At 39.6% G+C, this 24,657-nt stretch overlaps 1 protein-coding gene across 6 annotated transcripts in view; it reads left to right on the top strand.

Annotated features, from left to right (window-relative positions):
* Window positions 1–24,657, top strand: part of KDM5B (lysine demethylase 5B) — a 115,364-nt gene that overhangs the window by 69,359 nt on the left and 21,348 nt on the right. For all 6 annotated transcript variants that reach the window (XM_082702034.1, XM_082702031.1, XM_082702033.1 and 3 more), the window contains 10 exons: window positions 639–748; window positions 3,390–3,548; window positions 4,009–4,128; window positions 5,584–5,742; window positions 7,521–7,702; window positions 9,389–9,551; window positions 12,551–12,670; window positions 13,694–13,888; window positions 17,515–17,696; window positions 17,847–17,971. In XM_082702034.1, the coding sequence (XP_082558160.1) occupies window positions 639–748; window positions 3,390–3,548; window positions 4,009–4,128; window positions 5,584–5,742; window positions 7,521–7,702; window positions 9,389–9,551; window positions 12,551–12,670; window positions 13,694–13,888; window positions 17,515–17,696; window positions 17,847–17,971 (1,515 nt within the window). The remainder of the gene's footprint in view (window positions 1–638; window positions 749–3,389; window positions 3,549–4,008; window positions 4,129–5,583; window positions 5,743–7,520; window positions 7,703–9,388; window positions 9,552–12,550; window positions 12,671–13,693; window positions 13,889–17,514; window positions 17,697–17,846; window positions 17,972–24,657) is intronic.

Genomic DNA, 24,657 nt, shown 5'->3' with positions numbered 1-24,657 from the left:
GGCAGCAGAGGCAGAGGGAGAAGCAGGCTCCCGGCCGAACAAGGAGCCCGATGTGGGACTCGATCCCAGGACGCTGGGATCATGACCTGAGCCGAAGGCAGCTGCCCAACCAACTGAGCCACCCAGGCGTCCCAGGATAGTTCATTAATTGATAGTTAACTTTTATAGCTGATATTGTCAGTCTTTGGAACCAGGATATTGGGGTAGTAAGTAGTCATAGGTTATGGAGGGATACTCTGTAATGTGGAGGAGGTACAGTTAAGGTCAGGAGGAACCTGCTTTCATCAATATATGTCATGCTAAGTATATATGTCAGTATAATATATGTTGGTAACATGTTAAGAAGACTGTATCTTCAGCTCCTATTTTATTAAAAGCCTATAGACCTGAGCAACATCTCTAGAAGTACTCATATCTATATTTATTACCACATTTAAATGGTGTGAGAGTTTTCATTTTATCACAAGCTATCAGCACCTAGCCCTTGAACATGATAACACTGGGTGCTGCTCCTGCATTGAAAAGAAACAAGGAAATTGTGTTTGTGTCCTGTGTGTGCTTGGGGGAGGGAGAGGTGAGGGAACAAGGTGAGCCAAGTGTAGTACATGAAGCTCTAACTCAGATTGCCTCTTTTACAGAGAAAGAAATGAAAGGCATCGTCAAGCAAGAAACCATTGAGAAGAAAGAATACATTGTAGAAAGCGAGAAGGAAAAACCCAAAAGCCGATCTAAAAAAGCCACCAATGCTGTGAGTTGACATGTTTAAACACTTTAACCATTTTTGTGCCTTACTTAGGACTGCTAGTTTAGAGTGTGACAATTAAAAGAACTTTTTCTGTCCATTTATATTATCAGTTTTTAATTGAAGAAATACACAAATGCATTGTGAAGATAATAGTAACATACGGGGGAGGAGGACATTCACAGCTATTTTTCTGGAGTACATGCAGTTTAAAGACAAATAATGTGAGCTGGATTGTATATGGAATGTTCCTAAGTCACTAGATCACGTCCAGATGATCTGAGAGCTAGATCAGAAATCCGGTTGATGTTTTCCAACTTTACAACAGGGTAGGAAGAGAAAAGGAAAGGAATTGGGGGAATAGGACTTGAGCGTCCAACAAGAATTGTAGGACTAGGTAGCCACTTACTCAAATGGAAACTTAAAGCTTGAGGACTTTACAGAGGATCTGGTTGCTTTTCTTCTTCTCTGCCCCTTCTGAGAGCTCAGTGAATAGCTTGACAACAGTGCTTTTTATCTTGGAATTTAAAATTATTCTAATTACGTGTTCTTCTATTCATCAATATCATCCCCACCCTACCACTAAAAAAAAAATACAATCAGAAAATGATCAGAGCCCAGGTTTTTATTTGCTACAACAGAAAGACTGAGAAGATACCCTGAGTAGTTGAATTCTTAGTAATACGGAAAGCATTACTGGGTGATATATTAGTTTTTAGGGGCTGCCGTAGCAAAGTATCACAAACTGGCCTAAACAACAATTTATTTTCTCATGGTTCTGGAGGCTGGAAGTCTAAGATCAAGTTGTCTAGAGGGTTGGTTTTTTTCTGAGGCCCCTCTCCTTGGCTTGTAGATGGTTGTCTCCTTCTTGTCTTCACATGGCTTTCCTCTGTACCTGTCTATGCCCTAATTTCTTCTTGAATACTAGTCCTATTGAATTAGAGCCCACTCATTATGAATTCATTTTATCTTAACCTCTTTATAAAGACCCAGTTCCAAATATAGTCACATTCTGAGGTACTGGGGGTTAAAACATCAAGATACAGGAAAAAAAAAAATAGACATCAAGATAATTTTGGGGCTCAGTCCATTAACAGATAATAACTATGTATTTTTATCACTGTGTTTGGGGGGAACTTCTTAACCATGAATCCTTAATTAGAATATATAGTGATTTATTTTATTCATTCTTTTGCTTTTATATTTATTTATTTATTTATTTATTTATTTATTTATTCGATTTAACAGAGATCACAAGTAGGCAGAGAGGCAAGCAGAGGGGACACGGTGGGGAAGCACGCTTTCTACTGAGCAGAGAGCCCAATGTGGGGCTCGATCCCAGGACCCTGAGATCCTGACCTGAGCCGAAGGCAGAGGCTTTAATCCACTGAGCCACCCAGGCACCCTATTTATTTATTTATTTTAATTTTATTTATTTGACAGAGATCACAAGTAGAGAGGCAGGCAGAGAGGGCAGGACAGGGGTGGGGGGAAGCAGGCATCCTTCTGAGCAGAGAGCTCGATACAGGGCTTGATCCCATGACCCTGAAATCGTGACTTGACCTGAAGACAGAGGCTTAACCCACTGAGCCACCTGGGCACCTCAATATAAAGTAATTTAATGTGGTTAATGAACTTAAACATTTTTCTTTTCTTTTAAGCGTGGCAAAATGGAAAAATTTTTTTTTTTAATTCTATTTTTGGTTAAGCTGATAATTTATTACTGAACATGTTCTTCTTCTAAAAGATTAGCATTTTCTAAGCCACTGGAAGCTAGATGTCCTAGTAATAAACTTTAAAACACATAGCTGAGGGGTACCTGGGCAGCATAGTCGGTTGAGTGTCTGACTCTTGACTTTGACTCAGGTCATGATCTCATGGGCTGTGGGACGGATCCCCACTTCTGACTCCCTGCCCAGCCAGAGTCTGCTGGGGATTTTCTCTTCTTTGCCTCTGCCGTTCCCATATATACTCTGTCTCAAATAAATGAATCTATTTTTATTTTATTTTATTTTATTATTTTTTTTTTTTCAAAAAAAGGGAAAGGGGCATGAGATCTGAGAACATGATCTGAGCCAAAATCAAGAGCTGGATGCTTAACTGACTGAGCCACCCAGGTGCCCTAAATTAGGGGGCGGGGGGCTTTATTTTATTTATTTATTTATTTATTTTTAGTTTATTTATTTTTTAAGATTTTATTTATTTATTTGACAGCACAAGCAGGGGGAGCAGCAGGGAGAGGGAGAGGGAGAAGTAGGCTCTTTACTGAGCAGGAAGCCCAGCCTGATGAGGGGCTTGATCCCAGAACCCTGGGATCATGACTTGAGCTGAAGGCAGAGGCCTAAAGGAATGAGCCACCTGGGTACCGCAGAGAAATCTTTAGAAACACACACACACACACACACACACACAGCTGAAAAAGTTCTGACATTAGAGTTTAGTGTTGAGAATGCATTAAGCATTATAAAACATCTCTTATAAAAAAGGTGAAGCATTTTTATTTAAAATACCTCTCATGGGAGGTGAATCATTTTCATTTGAAGGGTGGGAATACTAGATTACGCCGCTATCCATTTTGTTCTTAGAATTTCATAAAATCAAATGTAGCTCATGCTCCTTTGTTCTATACCTGTTTGTACTGCTGCAGGTGGATCTATATGTCTGCCTCTTATGTGGCAGTGGCAATGATGAAGACCGGCTGCTTTTGTGTGATGGGTGTGACGACAGTTACCACACCTTTTGCTTGATCCCCCCTCTCCATGATGTTCCCAAGGGAGACTGGAGGTGTCCTAAGTGTTTGGCTCAGGTAAGAATTAATAGCAGAGATTGTATTAGAAAATTTCCTTCACAGTATTTTTTTTGTTTGCTTTTGGGTTTTAGGTTTAGCAGTTGATAACAGTGAGCCTAATGATAAAGAGTGGGCTGGACCTGACTAGGAAGGTCTTGGCAGTGTGTCCCACAGCAACGAAACAAGCTAAGAGGCAGAAAAAATTTTCTAACTAACTACATTAAAAAATTTTTTTTTTCCATTTAAAAAAGCATTGCATGTTCTTTGCAAAAATTCTTAAACCAAATGACTTAAAAGAGAGTATGATTTCGCAGTTGATAGACAAGTTATTTTGTTGTATATCCATCCAGACGTTTTTTATATTTTAAACACTACATAACTAATTTTACTGATCTGTTTTTTAAAAATATATAAATAAAATATAACTATGTGTATATAAATAAAAATACTCTTTTTTACCTTTTTTTATTTTTGGCAGGAGTGTAGCAAGCCACAAGAAGCATTTGGCTTTGAACAAGCAGCCAGGGACTATACCCTCCGTACTTTTGGGGAAATGGCAGATGCATTCAAATCTGATTATTTCAACATGCCAGTCCATGTATGTACATACATACTGCTTTGATTTAGAATTTTAATAACTGTTAGAAAAAAGAGTATCAAGACCATTTCACTTGGCATTTATTTTTAACTTGTTTGATGGTGTTAAAAATGATACTAAAAATTAAAATGTTAAAATGCATTCTGATTTTTCACTTGATTTCTCTACAGGTAGTCTTTTCCACACACATCATACAGTAGCAATAACAGGATGTTAATAAAGGAAATTATCAGGAATCCTTTCAGTTCAACAAATGTAACTTAAAGAAAATTTCATAATTTATTGAATGACTCTTATGTGCCAGTCATCATGCTATGCATTGGGAACACATTTATATATTGTTATGTTGTAAGTTAGTATTGTAAACTTTAGGATGAGTTCATTTATGCTCTTAGAAGCATAAGCATGTTTCATTCAGCATTTAACATTCTGTCAAGTGAGAGCAGCAGAATTAAATGGTTTTCTGCCCTAATTCTGGACACTTGAGCTGTGTTTTTCTCACTTACCAACAAAGTGCTGTACCAGACACTTCACACATCTATATCTCTCTAGTTGGATTATTTTCTTGGGGTTTTTACTGAGGTACGATGAGAATATTTATCCATCTCCCCCACCCCCTTTAATGGCTGTATCATTTATGGGAACCCAGCAATGTGTGTGTGAACTTGTTTTTCTCTGATAGCACTAGCATTAGCTGTTAGTTACTTAAAATGTTTGCTTACTTGAAGGGCTTATAAATTCAAGTTCTACTCCATTTGAGTTTCAGTTCTTTTGACGCCTTATAACATTGTATGATGTCCCGGTATGTTTGCTTAGCCAGTCTTGGTGGTGCCCAAATTTAAGGCATTTAAGTTACCTTTCTCTAGATTTGCATCAGATTAACAACAGATCCTGGACACGCTGTCTGGTGGCTCTTAGTACTGCTGGAGGCTTCTGCAAAGGAATTGTTCTTTCTGTTCATATTTTGCACTCTGTCTTTTTCATCATGGTTGTCTGCCTTACTCTCAGCCAGGTCAAGGGCAAGGAGTGAAATGATGGACTCAGGTAGTGTGTTTGAACACGTCTGGAAGGATGAAGCGTCATTCAGACACAGCTATTAGTAGTGTATAATGGTCTACCAAGTTATAGGTTACATTTCTCACACACAAAAACATCTCCATTTTGATTCAGAATTTTGCTTTCCTTGATTTCCTTTTAGTATAGTGGCCAGATCAGTGATAGAGGAACATGAATTCTTAATTAGTTACTTCCTTTTTTAGTTACAAAAGTGCTTTTAGAAAATAGTCTGTGTCTAAACTGCTCGGGATCCATTGTGGAATATTATGGGTGTGATTTTCCTTAGGGTGTATTGTCCTGTGACTCCTGTCACTTAGCTAATATCTTCAGATTGGTCATGGGTAGTTAGTGAGTGTCTGAAAATTCAGTTTTTTGTCTTCCTCATTGTTTTGTTTCCAGATGGTTCCCACAGAACTAGTAGAAAAAGAATTTTGGCGACTGGTAAGCACTATTGAAGAGGATGTCACAGTAGAATATGGAGCTGATATTGCCTCTAAGGAATTTGGCAGTGGCTTCCCTGTCCGAGATGGAAAAATCAAACTTTCGCCTGAGGAGGAGGTAGGCTCACACTAGGAGGCACTTCTAGTCAAGCAGAGACCTGCGTTTAAACCTAATAGTTCCACATATCCTTATGTAAAGTGCTTAATACAGGATTAATTGCCTTAGTGCAAACATGCATGTATTTGGAACTTGAATTATTAATTAAAATTCTGTTAGGTTTGCTTGAAATAATTTATGATCACTTTCAGTACATTTTTGACTACCAGATTTTTAAAAATACTTATTTATTTGAGAGAGAGTGAACAAGCGTGAGCGGGGAGAGAGGAAGAGGGAGAAAGATAATCAGACTCCTGGCTGAGCAGGGAGGCCTGACAGGACTCTTGTCAGGATCCCAGGACCCTGAGATCATGACCTGAGCCAAAACAAGTGCCAGACACTTAACCGAATGAGCCACCCAGGCACCCATGATTGTTAGATTTTTTTTTTAAGATTCTATTTATTTATTTGACAGAGAGAGATCACAAGTAGGCAGAGGCAGGCAGAGAGAGGAGGAAGCAGGCTCCCCGCTGAGCAGAAAGCCCCGATGCTGGGCTTGATCCCAGGATCATGACCTGAGCGAAAGGCAGAGGCTTTAACCCACTGAGCCACCCAGGTGCCCCTAGATTTTTTTTTTTAAGATTTTATTTATTTATCTGACATACAAAGATCACAAGTAGGCAGAGAGGCAGGCAGAGAGAGAGGGGGGGAAGCAGGTTCCCTGCTGAGCAGAGAGCCCCATTCGGGGCTCAATCCCAGTACCATAAGATCGTGACCTGAGCCGAAGGCAGAGGCTTAACCCACTGAGCCACCCAGGCACCCTGATTACTAGATTTTCAATGATTTCAAGAAAAGCAGAGAGAGCCCATAGAAGAATTCTAGTCCCAGCTGTGCAATTACATTGTGATGATACGGGAAAATTACTTAACCTCCCTTTGCCTTCAGTCTATAACTGTGATACTACCTTCTGAAGAAAATGTGAGGTATTGGGACCAGACCTCAATTTATCTTTGAACTTTAGTGTTTATGAGTCTGTTATTTTCCACAATAGCAAACGTCTAGGAGGGTTTCTATTCCTATTCTAGTAGGAAGTCAGATTTTAAAAGATTTTATTTATTTGACAGAGATCACAAGTAGGCAGAGAGGCAGACAGAAAGAGAGAGAGAGGGAAGCAGGTCCCCTGCTGAGCAGAGAGCTTGATGCAGGCTCGATCCCAGGACCCTGGGATCATTACCTGAGCGGAAGGCAGAGGCTTGACCCACTGAACCACCCAGGCACCTGGAAGTCAGATTTTTAGAAATCTTTTTCAAGTGTAACATATACACAGGAAAGTACATAATCATATGCACACTGAATTTTCACAAATTGAGTACATGCATGTAACTAGCACTAGAACAGGAATTAGGACATTACCAGTTATTACCAGACCTTATCCCAGAAGTTCCCCTTTTGTCCTCCCTCTTTCGCTACCTTCCCTGTCTCAGGAAAACCACTTCTCCCACCTTCAGGACAATCACTATCCTGAGATACAGCACCATAAGTTAGTTTGCCTGTTTTTGGACTTGATATAAACAGACTCATTACTATCTTATTTCCTCTATAGCCAACACAAGGGGGTGGCTATACAGATACAGAAATATATACTATGTGAATCTATTTATATTAAGCTCAAAACCGAGTAGAAGTGGGCCTCTAAGAAGTTAGCATAGTGGTCTCCCCTCCTTTTCTCCAACCCTTACCCGTTAGTTTTGAGGGATTAGCATAGCTAATCCTTTATACCTTTTTTGTTTCCTTTTTAGGAGTACCTTGATAGTGGCTGGAATTTGAATAATATGCCGGTGATGGAACAGTCTGTCCTTGCTCACATTACTGCTGATATATGTGGCATGAAACTTCCTTGGTTGTATGTAGGAATGTGCTTTTCTTCATTCTGTTGGCATATTGAAGACCACTGGAGCTATTCAATTAACTACCTGCACTGGTAAGAAGTTTCACATAACCTTTGAATCGTATGCGAGCTAGGCTGGAAACTTTTTAAATGTGTCTGAAGAGTAACGAACTATTTTTTCACTACTGTTGAATCCAGGCATCTTTTTTTTTTTTTTTTTTTTTTTTAAAGATTTTATTTATTTATTTGACAGAGAGAGATCACAGTAGGTAGAGAGGCAGGCAGAGAGAGGGGAAGGGAAGGAAGCAGGCCCCTGCTGAGCAGAGAGCCCGATGCGGGACTCGATCCCAGGACCCTGAGATCATGACCTGAGCCGAAGGCAGCGGCTTAACCCACTGAGCCACCCAGGCGCCCCGAATCCAGGCGTCTTAATAAGGCAGTGGTTCTTAATGATCCTAGGAAATCCAATCAATCCCCTGAAATGGCATATACACTATTTTTCAAGTATAACATATTTCCGGGGAGGGGATAAACGGCTGTTAGTGAAAGCCTTTGCTCATGGAAAGATTAAAAAGCACTGAACAGGGGCGCCTGGGTGGCTCAGTGGGTTAAGCCGCTGCCTTCGGCTCAGGTCATGATCTCAGGGTCCTGGGATCGAGTCCCGCATCGGGCTCTCTGCTCAGCAGGGAGCCTGCTTCCCTCTCTCTCTCTCTCTGCCTGCCTCTCCATCTACTTGTGATTTCTCTCTGTCAAATAGATAAATAAAATCTTTAAAAAAAAAAAAAAAAAAAAAAAAAAAGCACTGAACATTACTTTTCCTATGGAGAAATCCCATTCTGTGGCAGGGAAAGCCCAGATATCCTTTGGGTAGTGGAATATAGGTCCCAAAGTGCCCTCCAGCTCCTTGGGCCTGCCAGCTTGTTTTGTTGTGCTGAGTTTTGGCATCATTACACACAGTAGAATGGATTTCATCAGTGCACGAGTGCGTGGAGGCGGAGTACAGACACTCAGACATTTTTTACTTTTTAAACTCTTCTTCCAAAGCCGTGTCTTTTTTCACATCTGTTTCTAACCTCTCTGTTTCCTTTGCTTTTCTAAGTACAGAAATATCTGAAGCTCTGTAACTCACTTAAATCCCCACACGAGGAATTTGAGTATGTACCACAAGAAAGAGAGAGTTAGGAAATATATGTGGAGCATCAGTTCTGCCTCCCTAGGCAATTGCTCCCAGCTGTAAAATGAAGATTGTATTTACCATACCTCACAGGGATGTTACAGATTAATTGGTTGACAGTTTAAAGTGCTTTGAAGAATAAGAGCTCTTTGGAAATGCTAATTGCCTTATTAGTGTTTGATTTACCCTTGCCTGTCAGAATGGACAAGGGAAAAGGAAGATGGAGAGTTGCCATCCCTTGTCAGTTGCTGTAAGAGACTGTGGTAACCACATATCCTGTAGCTAACATATGATGCCTCATATTTTTAGAAATTCTAGATATTTACATTTTCTAAAGAGTCAGATAAAAATGGGAGAGAGGAGGGGAGCCTCAGATGGAAAGTCTCTCATTGAAACTCTGTATGTGAAGGGGGAAAATGCATCACATATGTTTAGATCACATTTCTAATGACACTCAGTTTGAACATTTTCTTTGTGGCAGGGTCTGAAAAACATGACTTGTTAACCATTTTGTTTGTGTTAGTGTTGCAGACTGATTTTTTTCTAATGAAATTTGATGTTTATATATTTCTTGAGATTGATTTATTTTTACAATCTGTTTCCAGGGGTGAGCCAAAAACCTGGTATGGAGTCCCGGGGTATGCTGCCGAGCAGCTAGAAAATGTAATGAAGAAACTAGCTCCAGAGCTCTTTGTGTCCCAGCCAGATCTTCTCCATCAGCTTGTGACCATCATGAACCCCAATACCCTGATGACTCACGAAGTGCCTGTACGTTCTGGGTCAATTCTCCTGTACTTAGGCTTAACCCACCTCTTCTCTTCCCTGTTACTCAGTTTTTTTTTATGAAGTTGATTTAGTTATGTGTGTTCCATACTATAACTGGTAGAAAAAATAGCTGTTTGGTGAAATTTGATACTATATTGCAATAAACCAGTAGGACTGGATCCTCAGACACCATAAAAACTAATTTGTTGCAGCTAATAACTAGGTTGCTAGCGGCCATATTTTGCAAATAATAAGTATGATGCTTTCTTTTTTATTCAGTGTCTATTTTAGGGTTTCTAAACTATAATTTTTCTATAGAACTTCTGTCTTTAAATGCAATAAAACAAAAACCTTAATATTATTTGTCTGTATAAATTACTGTGAAAATGTCTGGGTTCTGTTACAATTAGATCTAAACTCTAGTGTCAGAATCCTTCATACTCTGTCCATACTTAAAAAAAATAATTTATGAAATCTGCATGAACTTAATTCTGAATGAGAAACTGAAATAATTTACATGCTCGGTAGATATTAAACCTCCACCCCTAATTAAGATTGCTTGCTTGGTTATTTAATTTTTAAGATTTGATTTCTTTGAGAGAGAGCTCATGCACAAGTTGGGGGGAAAGGGCAGTGGGAGAGGGAGAAACAGACTCCTGATGAGTGGGGAGCCCCAACATGGGAGGCTCCATCCTAGGACCCTGAGACTGACGTACCCAGGTGCCCCTCAAGAAAAAATTAATTTTAGGGGCGCCTGGGAGGCTCGGTGGATTAAAGCCTCTGCCTTCGGCTCAGGTCATGATCCCAGGGTCCTGGGATCGGGCCCTGCGTCGGGCTCTCTGCTCGTCAGGGAGCCTGCTTCCTCCTCTCTCTCTCTGTGCCTGCCTCTCTGCCTACTTGTGCTCTCTGTCTGTCAAATAAATAAATAAAATCTTAAAAAAAAAAAAAATTAATTTTAAGCTCCTGGGCTTGGATTTAAGGGTGTCTCTTCTAGACTGAAAGGTGCTGTTGATGATACTACCTCTGCAGTTGATATATAAAGTGACACTTATATACTGATTTCCTGTTGGAGAATGCTCTGAAGATATGTTGGGAGGCCAGATTGAAATGTATGAAATTGAGGGGGTCCATCTTAGTTTGCTAAGTCATATGTAAATGATATATTTATTGTGCTAAAGTGAATTCCTAATGGTGCTGTGACCTAAATTTCATGCTTTTGGGGTTCACAGGCTAGTAAATGGGGGCAGATGGAAAGGATTTTTCTTTGAGGGATTATAAATTATTCATGGACAATAGCTTAGAAAATTATGACCAGTAAAATGGTGGTCTCCTCATTGGTATTTTCCACATTGATTTTTTTCCCCCCTCATATTGATTGATCTTTCTGGTTTGTTATAAGTAACTTGCCCTAATGGGACTTCTGGCCATGGTTCTCAGTTATTAAATTGAAGAACCCTTGAGACTTGATTCTGGACCACAGAGATGGATGAGCGAACCTGTGCATTTGGGGACTCAGCCTGATGCGGGGCTCGATACCAGGACCCTGTAATCATAACCTATCAGAAAAGGCAGATAGTGTTTACACAGATAATGGCATTGTGGTGTGGTTTGATGGTGGTGTCGAGGAGGCTGACCCATTAACTCTATAGAGAATTAGAAAGGACCCAAAATGACCATTTGAACTAAAACTTGGATCTCTGAGAAGGAATATTTTTGGCAGATTTGGGGTGGAGGGAAGGAAGTACTAGCAGTAAGAGGGATTGTGTTCATGTGGTGGGTAGTGGTCTTCAAACTGCTAACTATATTTGAACCCTGATTGGCAGGTTACAGTACACATGGCGAGGGGCGCCTGGGTGGCTCAGTGGGTCAAGCCTCTGCCTTTGGCTCAGGTTGTGATCTCAGGGTCCTGGGATCAAGCCCAGCATCGGGCTCTCTGCTCAGCGGGGAGCCTGCTTTTCCCCCTGCCTCTCTGCCTACTTGTGATCTCTGTCAAATAAATAAATGTTTAAAATATATATATATACACCTTAGCTTTAAAAAAATAAATACACATGGCTGATCCTCACCCCCAGTTTCTTGTTCTGCTAGTCTGGGTGCTGCTCAAGAATTTACATTTTCAACAGGTTCCCCGTTCAGTCCAGGAACTACATTTTGGACAACCACTGATGGAGAAAGATACATTGAAAAGCTATTTAATTTTCTTATTTCGTAAGTTCAGTCTGAGGGTTTGGTGCCTAGAGCAATATAGGTTTTTTGTTTTTTTTTTTGTTTTGTTTTAAATATTTTATTTATTTATTTGACAGACAGAGATCACAAGTAGGCAGAGAGACAGGCAGAAAGAGAGAGGAGGAGGAAGGCTCCCTGCTGAGCAGAGAGCCCAACGTGGGGCTCGATCCCAGGACCCTGAGATCATGACCCGAGCCGAAGGCAGAGGCTTTAACCCACTGAGCCACCCAGGCGCCCCAATATAGGTTTTTTTAAATTAAAACTTTATTGAAGGGGGTGCCAGGGTGTCTCAGTCATTAAGCGTCTGCCTTCGGCTCAGGTCATAATCCCAGGGTCCTGGGATCAGAGTCCCGGCTGAGTAGAGAGCCAGATGCGGGATCATGACCTGAGCCAAAGGCAGAGACTTAACCAACTGAGCCACCCAGGTGCCCCTACCCCTAGAATATTCTTAATTGTAGTTATATTTAGGTATGTCCTAATCCTGGATGTAGCTAAATTTTTGTAGTCAAAGCCTAGTGAAAGCCATGTTTTCCTTTCACATACTAATCAGCCCTTATAATCTGGGATACTACTCCCATCTTGTGGCAGAATTGAGTATCTTTCTGATTATTTTACCGTAATTCTTTCTGTTACATTCTGTTGTGGTGTTTTTTTGGGTTCTGTTTTTTGTTTTTTGTTTTGGAATAAAGCCTCCCTTCTGGAGAATCATCTGATAGTCTGTGTCCAGATTATCTTTCATGATTGTCACTAAAAATCCCCAATTTCTGTCTCTCTAGGTTTACCGAACTAATCAGTGTGCTGGGGAGTTTGTGATTACATTTCCAAGAGCCTACCACAGTGGTTTTAATCAAGGTTTTAATTTTGCTGAGGCCGTTAACTTCTGTACTGTTGATTGGGTATGTAATCATGATGTAGTGCGCCTTTTCAAATGTATTGTTTTCTTGCAGAAATGGCATATAATACTTAAGAAGCTTTCAGGTGTGGTTGCTTAAACCTGTTGCTCCTCAAATGGCTGGTCTTACAAATTATTTACCATCCACAGTGGGATAAAGCACTTGGCACCACACTGTAAACCAAGCCTTTACTAACTCAACACACTGCTTAGTTCAGCTGATAAGTTTTTCTTCTGTAAAAGTGAGGCTTGATGAATAAATGAGTGTTGATTTACACTGGGGGCAAAATTCAGTCTCAATGCAAACTCCTCTAACAAAGAGTTCTGTCTTAAGACTATACAACGCTATCTTAGATCGTCTACAACACAACTTTTTTTAATGATGCACTTGCTTTCAGTTTAAAGTAGAATTTTTATATTAGTATTAATACTTTTCATTTACGTAAAAAGATCTCGTTTAAAGTATGTGATGTTAAATCTAATAAACAGCCTTGTTTCGGTGCTTTACTGAGTAATAGTACTACCTATATCTAAAATTATTTTCCATTTTGTAGTTTGGAGCATCATTTTCCCTGAAGTAGGTTTAACCACACCAGTTCGGCATAGTTGTTTCAGGGAATGTGTAAATTCACATGTCCATTTAGATTATACATTGTTCTGGACATTAACTACATTGTTAATACGTTGGGCTTTTTTAAAAGTGTCTTTAATTAATCTCTATATCCAACATGGGGCTGGAACTCACGACCCCACCATGAAGAGTTGCATGCTCTTTTGACCGAGCTGGCCAGGTACCACTGTATGTTGGCTTTTTCAAACTGCTTTTTAATTAAGGTATCTAATATGCCTGATCTTTGAGATGCAAAGATTAAGAAAGGCCCAAGGCCTCTTAGAGTCTGGCTGTAGGATTGATGTATGTATTATGACCTGGAATATGATCTTTGGTAATTTCATAATGGTCAGAAGTCTTTGTGAATAGGAAGGAAAAAGATGAATGTCACATATTATCCTCTGTCTTTTGACACAGCTGCCATTAGGCCGACAGTGTGTGGAGCATTACCGCTTGCTTCACCGCTATTGTGTATTTTCCCATGATGAGATGATTTGCAAGATGGCTTCCAAGGCTGATGTACTAGATGTCGTGGTCGCTTCAACTGTTCAGAAAGACATGGCCATTATGATTGAGGATGAGAAGGCTTTAAGAGAAACTGTCCGTAAATTGGTAAGGTTTCTGGAATCCCAATTGTATGGCTCTGGGTATAACTTTTAGTAAAATTCTTACATGTTAATACCATTTTAAGAAGTCTTCTTTGGCTACTTTCCTCTAAGACCCATTCTGATAGATGTGTATTAATATCTCATTGTGGTTTTAATTTTCTCTAATGGCCATTGATTTACTGAACATCCTATCGTGTATAAACGTATTTATTCTTTGTATATTATCTCCTTGGTTAACTGTTCAGATATTTTCCCCCCACCCCTTTTTTTATTGGATTGTTGTGAGATGTCCATTCATCCTATATACCAGTCCTTTATCAGATAAGTGTTCTGCAAATATTTTTTCCAGTCAGTGGCTTAACTTTTCATTCTCAGAGCACTTTCTAAAGCAGAAGTTTATTATTTTGATGAAGTTCAGTTAAGCAGTTGTTTCTTTTATGGATCTTTTGGGAAGGGTGGGTAGGGCAGAGGGAAAGGGAGAGAATCTAAAGCAGATTCCCCACTGAGGTGGGCCTCAATCTCACCACCCTGAGATCACAACCTGAGCTGACCAGAGCTGAAATCAAGAGTCAAATGCTTGGGCATCTGGGTGGCTCAGTGGGTTAAGCCGCTGCCTTCCGCTCAGGTCATGATCTCAGGGTCCTGGGATCGAGTTCCGCATCGGGCTCTCTGCTCAGCAGGGGCCTGCTTCCCTTCCTGTCTCTCTGCCTGCCTCTCTGCCTACTTGTGATCTCTACCTGTTAAAGAAATAAATAAAATCTTTAAAAAAAAAAAAAAAAAAGAGTCAAATGCTTGACCGACTAAGCCACCCTTTATCTTTTTTTATGTCTTTAAGGAATCTTACCTCACCCAAAGTCACAAAGGCCTTTTCCTGTTAGTCATCTAGAATTTTTAGTTTTAGGTTTTACAAGTAAATCTCTAATCCATCTCAAGTAATTTTTATTTATGGTACAATGTGTAGGTTGAAATTACCCTTTTTTACATATGGATTTCTCATCATTTCAGCACCATTTCTTGCGAATACCTTTCCTTTTCTGTTGAAATGCCCTGGCATCTTTGTTTTGAAATCAGTTTGTATGTGGGTCTATTGCTAGACTGTTTCATTCTCTTAACCTATGCATTTATTCTCTTGCTATTACCATATGGTCTTGATTACTGTAACTTTGTAATGAGTCTTGAAATTAGATAGTGTGAGTCCTCCAGCTTTGTTCGTTTTAAAAACTGGTTTGGCTATTTTAGTTCCTTTGCTTTCCATATGTATTTGAGAATTGACTTATTGATTTCTACCAAAAATCCTGTGACGGTTTCATTAGGACTCCATTAAATCCATGAATATAGTTGGGAGAATTGATATCTTTAACAGTGTTGAGTCTTCCAATTCATGGATATAGTAGATCCACCATTTATTTAAATCTTGAGTTCTTTCTTATTTTGCAGATTGCAACACATATCTTTCACATATTTTCTTGGGTTTAAAAATCATGTACTTGGGCTTCTGGGTGGCTCAGTTGGTTAAGTGACTGCCTTCAGCTCAGGTTATGATCCCAGCATCCTGGGATCAGGCCCTGAATTGGGCTCCCTGCTCTTTGGGGAGCCCTGCTTCTCCTTCTCCCTCTCCCTCTGCTGCTCTGCCTGCTTGAGCTCTCTTTCTCTGTGAAATAAATAAATCTTAAAAAAAAAATCACGTACATTATGTTTTTTGGTACTATTATAAATGATGCCTTAAAACTTTTTTTATTTCAGACAGTTTATTGGTAGCATTTATAAATGTAATTGACTTGTATATTGACTTTCTATGTTCTGCAACCTTTCTAAACTCAATAGTTCTATTGGCTTTTTTAAATAGATTGTTTTGGAATCTACAAATAGTGTCACACTGATTTTTTTTTTTTTTTAAATATGACTTTTCAGATAGAATCCTTGAATGTTGGCTCTCTGAAGCCTGTTATGGACCAACAGCAAGTTTATTCACCTTCCTCTGATATTTTATAGGTTACAGAAACAATGCCCAGAGGGTTTAAGTGCCTTACTAATGTCTTACATCAAAAATGGTAACTCATTTGAGGAACTTTGAGAACTTACAAGCTTTTCCAGATGTAGAAATTGACAAGTTAAAATTGGGTGAACTGTATATTATTCGTTCTTAACTAAGATCCATAAAGTTGGTCCTTAAGCTCATTTTAAATAAAAATTGCAACCATTTTTTTAAATCTTGTAGTCCTTTTTAGTTAGTTCCAGTTAATTTTTTTATTTTTATTTTTTAGATTTTATTTATTTGTCAGAGAGAGAGAGAGAGAGATAGAGAGAGAGAGCCCAAATGGGAGGAGCAGCAGGTAGAGGGAGAGGGAGAAGCAGGCTCCTTGCTGAGCAGAAAGCCCAATGCTGGATTCAATCCCAGAACCTGGAATCATGACCTGAGCCAAAGGCAGGGGCTTAACCAGCTGAGCCACCCACGTATCCCTGATCAGTTCCAATTAAAACTGAAATTCACTCATTAGCGGTTTCTTTACTCTCCTCTGTTTTTGTTGGTCCATGTAATCAGTATGAAGGGATCAAAAGGTTAAAATAAAGAATAAAACAGTAAAAAAAAGGAGCTTGATGGTTTGTAAATTGACTTAATCGGATTCTGGCATGCTCATGGTTGGATTTGGATCCAGGTTCTGATAGGAAGAAAAAGTGGTCAAAGCTTGATCTTTTAGTGACAAAAGGTATATCGTAGGGAGGACTCTCTAGGTGGTACAAACTGCAGTTAAAATTTATTGGTTTAAGACCTCATTTTACTTGATACTGTTTCAGTTAGGAAATGATTTATTATGACTTTAGTGTCTTGTACATATTTCTAAAATTTTAGATAAATACTATCCCTTTAGGTAACTTTACCTGTGAAAGCTAATTGACTACTCAGCATCTTCTAATTAGTCATTGCTTCATGATAGTCTTTTCTTCTTCCTTTTATTTACATTTGTTCTTTTTATGGATTCTCTAGCAGTATTACTCTGACGTTCTGTATATATAATAATTCCTCTGAAGTACAAAACATAAACATTTCTTTTGCTCTTATCATCTATACCCAAACTGTGGATAGAGCCAGCTTAGAGTAGAATAAAGAGCAAATCTCAATAGTCTATCGTCCTATTAATAACTGTTTTCTTACTCTGATCAAAATGGCCAAACATAGGAGCGCCTGGGTGGCACAGTGGGTTAAAGCCTCTGCTTTCAGCTCAGGTCATGATCTCAGGGTCCTGGGATCGAGCCCCACATCGGGCTCTCTGCTCAGCAGGGAGCCTGCTTCCTCCTCTCTCTCTCTGCCTGCTTCTCTGCCTACTTGTGATCTCTGTCTGTCAAATAAATAAATAAATAAAATCTTTTTTTAAAGTGGCCAAACATAAGGACCTATCTTGTCCAGAAAGACATTCTTCCCAAATAAGTGAGGTAGTTTACCTTGCCCATATTTGCTAGGTTGTTGTTACTTTGTATTCCACACATTTTCAATCAAGCACTCCTATTTTGGTGAGGCTCCCCCTACTCCCTATTTTAAAAAATGTTTAAAATTCACCTATTGCGTGTTTGTCTTGGGGGCTGGTGGATTATATATTCCTTTGGAGATCTCTAAAGTACACTTTATTCTAGGGAGTAATTGATTCAGAAAGAATGGATTTCGAGCTGTTGCCAGATGATGAGCGTCAGTGTATAAAATGTAAAACCACATGCTTCATGTCTGCCATCTCCTGTTCTTGTAAGCCTGGCCTGCTTGTTTGCCTGCATCATGTAAAAGAATTGTGTTCCTGTTCTCCTTACAAATATAAACTGAGGTGAGTAGGAAGAATGGTATTTTTCTGTGGAAAATCCTAAATCCTTATGAAAGTGATCTTTCTGTTCTAGGATTGAAATACTGAACATAAAATGTATGATTTTCTCCAAACCCAAATATGTCAAAACTAAGTCTGCTATTTTGTGTCCAGGTATAGATACACTCTGGATGATCTCTACCCCATGATGAATGCACTGAAGCTTCGAGCAGAATCTTACAATGAATGGGCCCTGAATGTGAATGAAGCTTTGGAGGCAAAGATTAACAAAAAGAAAAGTACGTGGTATACAAAGTGTGTCTTGGTGATTGACAAAATGGGACTGATTCTAATGTAGCCAATGTAGTTATCAACAGATTACTTGAAACAACCTGACTTTTTCCTTGTGCAGTCCCCCCCCCCTTTTTTTTTAATGATTTTTATTTATTTGACAGAGAGAGAGAGAGATCACAAGTAGGCAGAGAGGCAGGCAGAGAGAGAGGTGGATGCAGATTCCCTGCTGAACAGAGAGCCCGATGTAGGACTCGATCCCAGGACCCTGAGATCATGACCTGAGCGGAATGCAGACGCTTTAACATGCTGAGCCACCCAGATGCCCCTGAAGTTACCCTTTTTAGCCAGGTTTATGGAGTGTAAGCATACAAAGTTTTAAGACACAAGATTTGGCAGAGGAAAATCTTGATAGATGAATTAATGTATAAGATCATGTTTTTAACAATGATCGTATTATTAGGAAACAGAATAACCTTTTATACCTCTTGTCTCAGAAACAAAAATATCTCACATTTTATATGGAACCCTAGGAAAACATTTTAAAAAACTAGAGCTGAAGACAAAGGAAGTGTGTTATATATATATTTTTAAAGATTTTATTTATTTGTGAAATAGAGCGAGAGAGCGAAAGAGTGAGCACAGGCAGGCAGAATGGCAGGCAGAGGCAGAGGGAGAAACAGGCTTCCCCGCCAAGCAAGGAGCCGGATGTGGGACTCGATCCCAAGACGCTGGAATCATGACCCAACCCAAAGGCAGCTGCTTAACCAACTGAGCCGCCAGGTGTCCCGGAAGTGTGTTATATTAAATTAGGAGTTTCTGGTTTATCATTTTTCAGTGCTAATCAAAGTCACAGTTTCTGTCTCTTATTACCTTGAAAGTCACGACTTTCCCATCACAGAGTGTAGTAGAAAGGACTGGTCATGCAACAATGGGAAATCTACATTTGCCTTGTTTTGACAAGTCCATTGTCTTCCATCTCTGATATATTTGCACATTGAAGAGCCAACTCTAGGCACTTGTTTAAAACACTCTAAACAGGCTCCTGACTGTCTCAGTTAGAAGACCATGCAGCTCTTGATCTTAGGGTCATGAGTTCGATTCCCACATTGGGTACAGAAATTACTTAAAAATAAATAAATAGGTCTTTGGTGGGGGAGGAGTCAAGATGGTGAAGTAGCTGGCTGAGACGACATCAGGTAGCAGGAGATCAACCATATAGCTTATCAGTCCATTGCAGACACCTACAAATCCAACAGGAGATCAAAGAGAAGAAGAGCAACAATTCTAGAAATAGAAAATCGACCACTTTCAAAGGTAGGACCTGCAGAGAAGTGAATCTAAAGCAACGGGAAGATAGACCGCAGGGGTAGGGGCCCATTCTCGGCAAGGGGCGGAGCAATGGAGCACAAAATCAGGACTTTTAAAAGTCGGCTTCACTGAGGGACAAAGCTCCAGAGGTTAAACCGGGGTGAAGCCCATGTGGAGACAACATGGCCCCAGGTCCCGCGCGGTCACAGAAAGATCTGGGGTGTCTGAGTGTCGCAGAGCTTGCAGGTATTACTGCAGGGAAGCTGGCTACCGACAGAGCCAAGGAGTGAGCTCTCAACTCTGTGTTACCTGAACCGTAATCCGTGGCACAGGCCACTGCTCTGTGAGTGGGGACCCCACAAGATCAGGGGAGACCCCCCCCCCCAGGAGCTCAGGAATCTGCGGGGTTCCGTGACTCCAGGTGGAGCTGCGTGCCAGAGACAGAGACACTTGGTCACAGGCTGGGTGAGCTCAGAGTGTGTCCGGCAGCCAGGGAGACGGGAGTGATTGAGCGCTTTTCTCTGACGGCACACTGAGGAGTGGGGCCCTAAGCTCTCGGCTCCTCTGAGCCGGAGATTGGGAGGTACCATTTTCATTCCCGCCCTCCGGAACTCTGCGGAAAGCACTCAGCGAACAAAAGCTCCTGAAAGCAAACCCCAGCAGATTACTTAGTCCGGCCCCTGGTAAGGGCGGTGCAATTACACCTAGGGCAAAGACATTTGAGAATCACTACAACAGGCCCCTCCCGTAGAAGATCAACAAGATATCCAGCCAAGACCAAGTTCACTTACCAAGGAGAACAGCGGAATTCCAGAGGAAGAGAAAGCAAAGCATGGAATTCATGGCTTTCTTCCCATGAATCTTTAGTCTTGCAAAGTTAATTAAATTTTTTAATTTTTTTTTCTCTTCTGCTAAATTTTTTTTAACTTTTGTCCTTTCCTCTTTTAACGTTTTTTAACTAGTTTATCTTAACAATACTTTTCATTAAAAAAAACTTTCTTAAACCTTCATTATTATAGTCATATTTTATCCTTCATTGTATCTAACTTTATTTTTTGTATACACATAGCATTTTTTCTTCTAAAAAATTTGGGGTACAACTTCTTCTAATAGATCAAAATACACCCTAAATCTACCACCAGGCTTGTTCTAGTCTCCAGCCCGAGCAAATTCTCTCCACTTCCTTTTTCTTTATTCTTCCAACCAACTTACCTTATCAACTCCTTTTTTTTAGAAATTAAAAAAAATTTTTTTTTAATCTTTATAGTCATATTCCATTGCTTCATTGTATTTATCCTTATATGTGGTTTTCATTCTTTAGAATTTTGGGAGGTAGTTTCTTCTAAGAGACTAAAATACTCCCAAAATTAGGTGGGTGACCCTGTTCTAGTCACCAGTCTAATTTTTATTTGTTTTCTTTTTTTAAATTTTTTTTTTCCTGAACTTCTTTTTACCTCCTTTCTCTCCTCCACAATTTGGGGTCTCTTCTGATTTGGTTAAAGCACATTTTCCTGGGGTCTTTGCCACCCTTTTAGTATTTTATTTGCTCCTTCATATATATTCTTATCTGAACAAAATGACAAGGCAGAAAAACTCCCCACATAAAAAAGAACAAGAGGCAGTACTGAAGGCTAGAGACCTAATCAATATGGGCATTGGTAATATGTCAGATCTAGAGTTCAGGATGACGATTCTCAAGATTCTAGCCAGGCTCAAAAAAGGCATGGAAGATATTGGAGAAATCCTGTCTGGAGAAATAAAAGCCCTTTCTGGAGAAATAACTAAAATCTAACCAAGTTGAAACAAAAAAGCTATTAATGAGGTACAATAAAAATGGAGGCTCTTACTACTAAGATAAATGAGGCAGAAGAAAGAATTAGTGATACAGAAGACCAAATGACAGAGATTGAAGAAGCTGAGCAAAAGAGAGACAAACAACTACTGGACCACAAGGGGAGAATTCGAGAGAGAAGTGGTACCATAAGATGAAACAACATTAGAATAATTGGGATTCCAGAAGAAGAAGAAAGAGAGGGGAGCAGAAGTTATATTGGAGAGAATTATTATAGAGAATTTGCCTACTATGGCAAAGGGAACAAGCATCAAAATCTAGAAGGGGCAGAGAACCCCCCTCAAAATCAGTAAGAATAGGTCCACACCCTGTCATCTAATAGTAAAATTAATAAGTCTTAGCGACAAAGAGAAAATCCTGAAAGCAGCCCGGGACAAGAAGTCTGTAATATACAATGGTAAAAGTATTAGATTGGCAGCAAACGTACCCACAGAGACCTGGCAGGCCAGAAAGAACTGGCATGATATATTCAGTGCACTAAATGAGAAAAACATGCAGCCAGGAATACTATATCCAGCGAGGCTATCATTGAAAATAGAAGGAGAGATAAAAAAGCTTCCAGGACAAACAAAAACTGAAAGAATTTGCAAACACCAAACCAGCTCTACACTCTACAGGAAATATTGAAAGGGTCCTCTATGCAAAGAGAGACCCTAAAAGTAGTAGATCAGAAAGGAACGAGACAATATACAGTAACAGTCACCTTACAGGCAATACAATGGTACTAAATTTATATCTCTCAATAGTTAACCTGAATTTAAATGGGCTAAATGCTCCAATCAAAAGACACAGGGTATCAGAATGGATAAAAAAACAAAACCCATCAATGTGCTGCCTACAAGAACTCATTTTAGACCCGAAGACCCCTCCATATTTAAAGTGAGGGGGTGGAAAACAATTTACCATGCTAATGGACATCAAAAGAAAGCTGGGGTGACAATCCTTATATCAGATCAATTAGATTTTATGCCAAAGACTATATAATAAGAGATGAGGAAGGACACTATATCATACTCAAAGGATCTGTCCAAAAAGAAGATCTAACAATTTTAAATATCTATGCCCCTAACATGGGAGCAGCCAACTATATAAACCAATTAATAACAAAATCAAAGAAACACATCGACAATAATACAATAATAGTAGGGGTCTTTAACACTCCCCTCATTGAAATGGACAGATCATCCAAGCAAAAGATCAACAAGGAAATAAAGGCCTTAAATGACACACTGGACCAGATGGACATCACAGATATATTCAGAACATTCCATCCCAAAGCAACAGAATACACACTATTCTCTAGTGCACATGGAACATTCTCCAGAATAGATCACATCCTGGGTCCTAAATCAGGTCTCAACTGGTATCAAAAGATTGGGATCATTCCCTGCATATTTTCAGACCACAATGCTGTGAAGCTAAAACTCAATCACAAGAGGAAATTTGAAAAGAACCCAAATACATGGAGACTAAACAGGATCCTTCTAAAGAATGAATGGGTCAGCCAGGAAATTAAAGAAGAATAGAAAAAATTCATGGAAACAAATGATAAAACACAACAGTTCAAAATCTGTGGGACAGAGCAAAGGCAGTCCTGAGAGGAAAATATATAACAATACAAGCCTTTCTTAAGAAACAAGAAAGGTCTCAAATACACAACCTAACCCTACACCTAAAGGAGCTGGAGAAAGAACAAGAAAGAAACCCTAAACCCAGCAGAAGAGAAATCATAAAGATCAGAGCAGAAATCAGTGAAATAGAAATCAAAACAATAGAACAAATCAACGAAACTAGAAGCTGGTTCTTTGAAAGATTAAGATTGATAAACCCCTGGCCAGACTTATCAAAAAGAAAAGAGAAAGGACCCAAATAAATAAAATCATGAATGAAAGTGGAGATATCACAACCAACACCAAAGAAATACAAACAATTATAAGAACATACTGCGAGGAACTCTACGCCAACAAATTTGACAATCTGGAAGAAATGGATGCATTCCTAGAGACATATAAACTACCACAGTTGAACCAGGAAGAAATAGAAAACCTAAACAGACCCGTAACCAGTAAGGAGATTGAAACAGTCATCAAAAATCTCCAAACAAAAGCCCAGGGCCAGATGGCTTCCCAGGGGAATTCTAGCAAACATTTAAAGAAGAATTAATTCCCATTCTCCTGAAACTGTTCAAAAAAATAGAAATGGAAGAGAAACTTCCAAACTCATTTTATGAGGCCACCATCACCTTGATCCCAAAACCAGACAAGGATCCCATCAAAAAGAATTACAGACCAATATCCTTGATGAACACAGATGCGAAAATTCTCACCAAAATACTGGCCAATAGGATCCAACAGTACATCAAAAGGATTATTCACCACGACCAAATGGGATTTATTCCAGGGCTGCAGGGTTGGTTCTACATCTGTAAATCAATCAATGTGATACAATACATTAATAAACGAAAGAACATAAACCATATGATACCCTCAGTAGATGCTGAAAAAGCTTTTTGACAAAGTACAGCATCCCTTCCTGATCAAAACTCTTCAAAGTTTAGGGATAGAGGGCACATACCTAAATATTATCAAAGCCATCTATGAAAAACCCACCGCAAATATCATTCTCACTCGAGAAAAGCTGAGAGCTTTTCTGCAAAGGTCAGAAACACAGCAGGGATGTCCATTTTCACCACTGCTATTCAACATAGTACTAGAAGTCCTAGCCTCAGCAGTCCGACAACAAAAATTAAAGGCATCTAGATTGGCAAAGAAGGAGTCAAACTATCACTCTTTGCAGATGATAAGGTACTACATGTGGAAAACCCAAACGACTCCACTCCATATCTGCTAGAACTTGTACAGGAATTCAGTAAAGTGTCAGGATATAAAATCAGTACACAGAAATCAGTTGCATTTCTTTACACCCAACAACAAGACAGGAGAAAGAGAAATTAAGGAATCCATCCCATTTACAATTGCACCCCAAACCGTAAGATACCTAGGAATAAACCTAACCAAAGAGGCAAAGAATCTATACTCAGAAAACTATAAAGTACTCATGAACAAAATTGAGGAAGACAAAGAAATGGAAAAGTGTTCCATGCTCATGGATTGGAAGAACAAATATTGTGAAATGTTTGTGCTACGTAAAGCAATCTACACATTTAATGCAATCCCTATCAAAGTACCATCCATTTTTTTCAAAGAAATGGAACAAATAATCCTAAAATTTATATGGAACCAGAAAAGACCTCGAATAGCCAAAGGAATATTGAAAAAGAAAGCCAGGGGCACCTGGGTGGCTCAGTGGGTTAAGCCGCTGCCTTCGGCTCAGGTCATGATCTCGGGGTCCTGGGATCGAGTCCTGCATCGGGCTCTCTGCTCAGCAGGAAGCCTGCTTCCCTCTTTCTCTCTGCCTGCCTCTCTGTCTACCTGTGACCTCTCTCTGTCAAATAAATAAATAAAATCTTTAAAAAAAAAAAGAAAGAAAGAAAGAAAAAGAAAGCCAGTGTTGTTGGCATCACAATTCCGG

Source organism: Mustela nivalis (genome assembly GCF_964662115.1).
Source record: "Mustela nivalis genome assembly, chromosome: 16".
Lineage (NCBI taxonomy): Eukaryota > Metazoa > Chordata > Mammalia > Carnivora > Mustelidae > Mustela > Mustela nivalis.
Note: the sequence above shows the minus strand (reverse complement) of the source record. Positions and strands in the feature narration are given on the sequence as shown.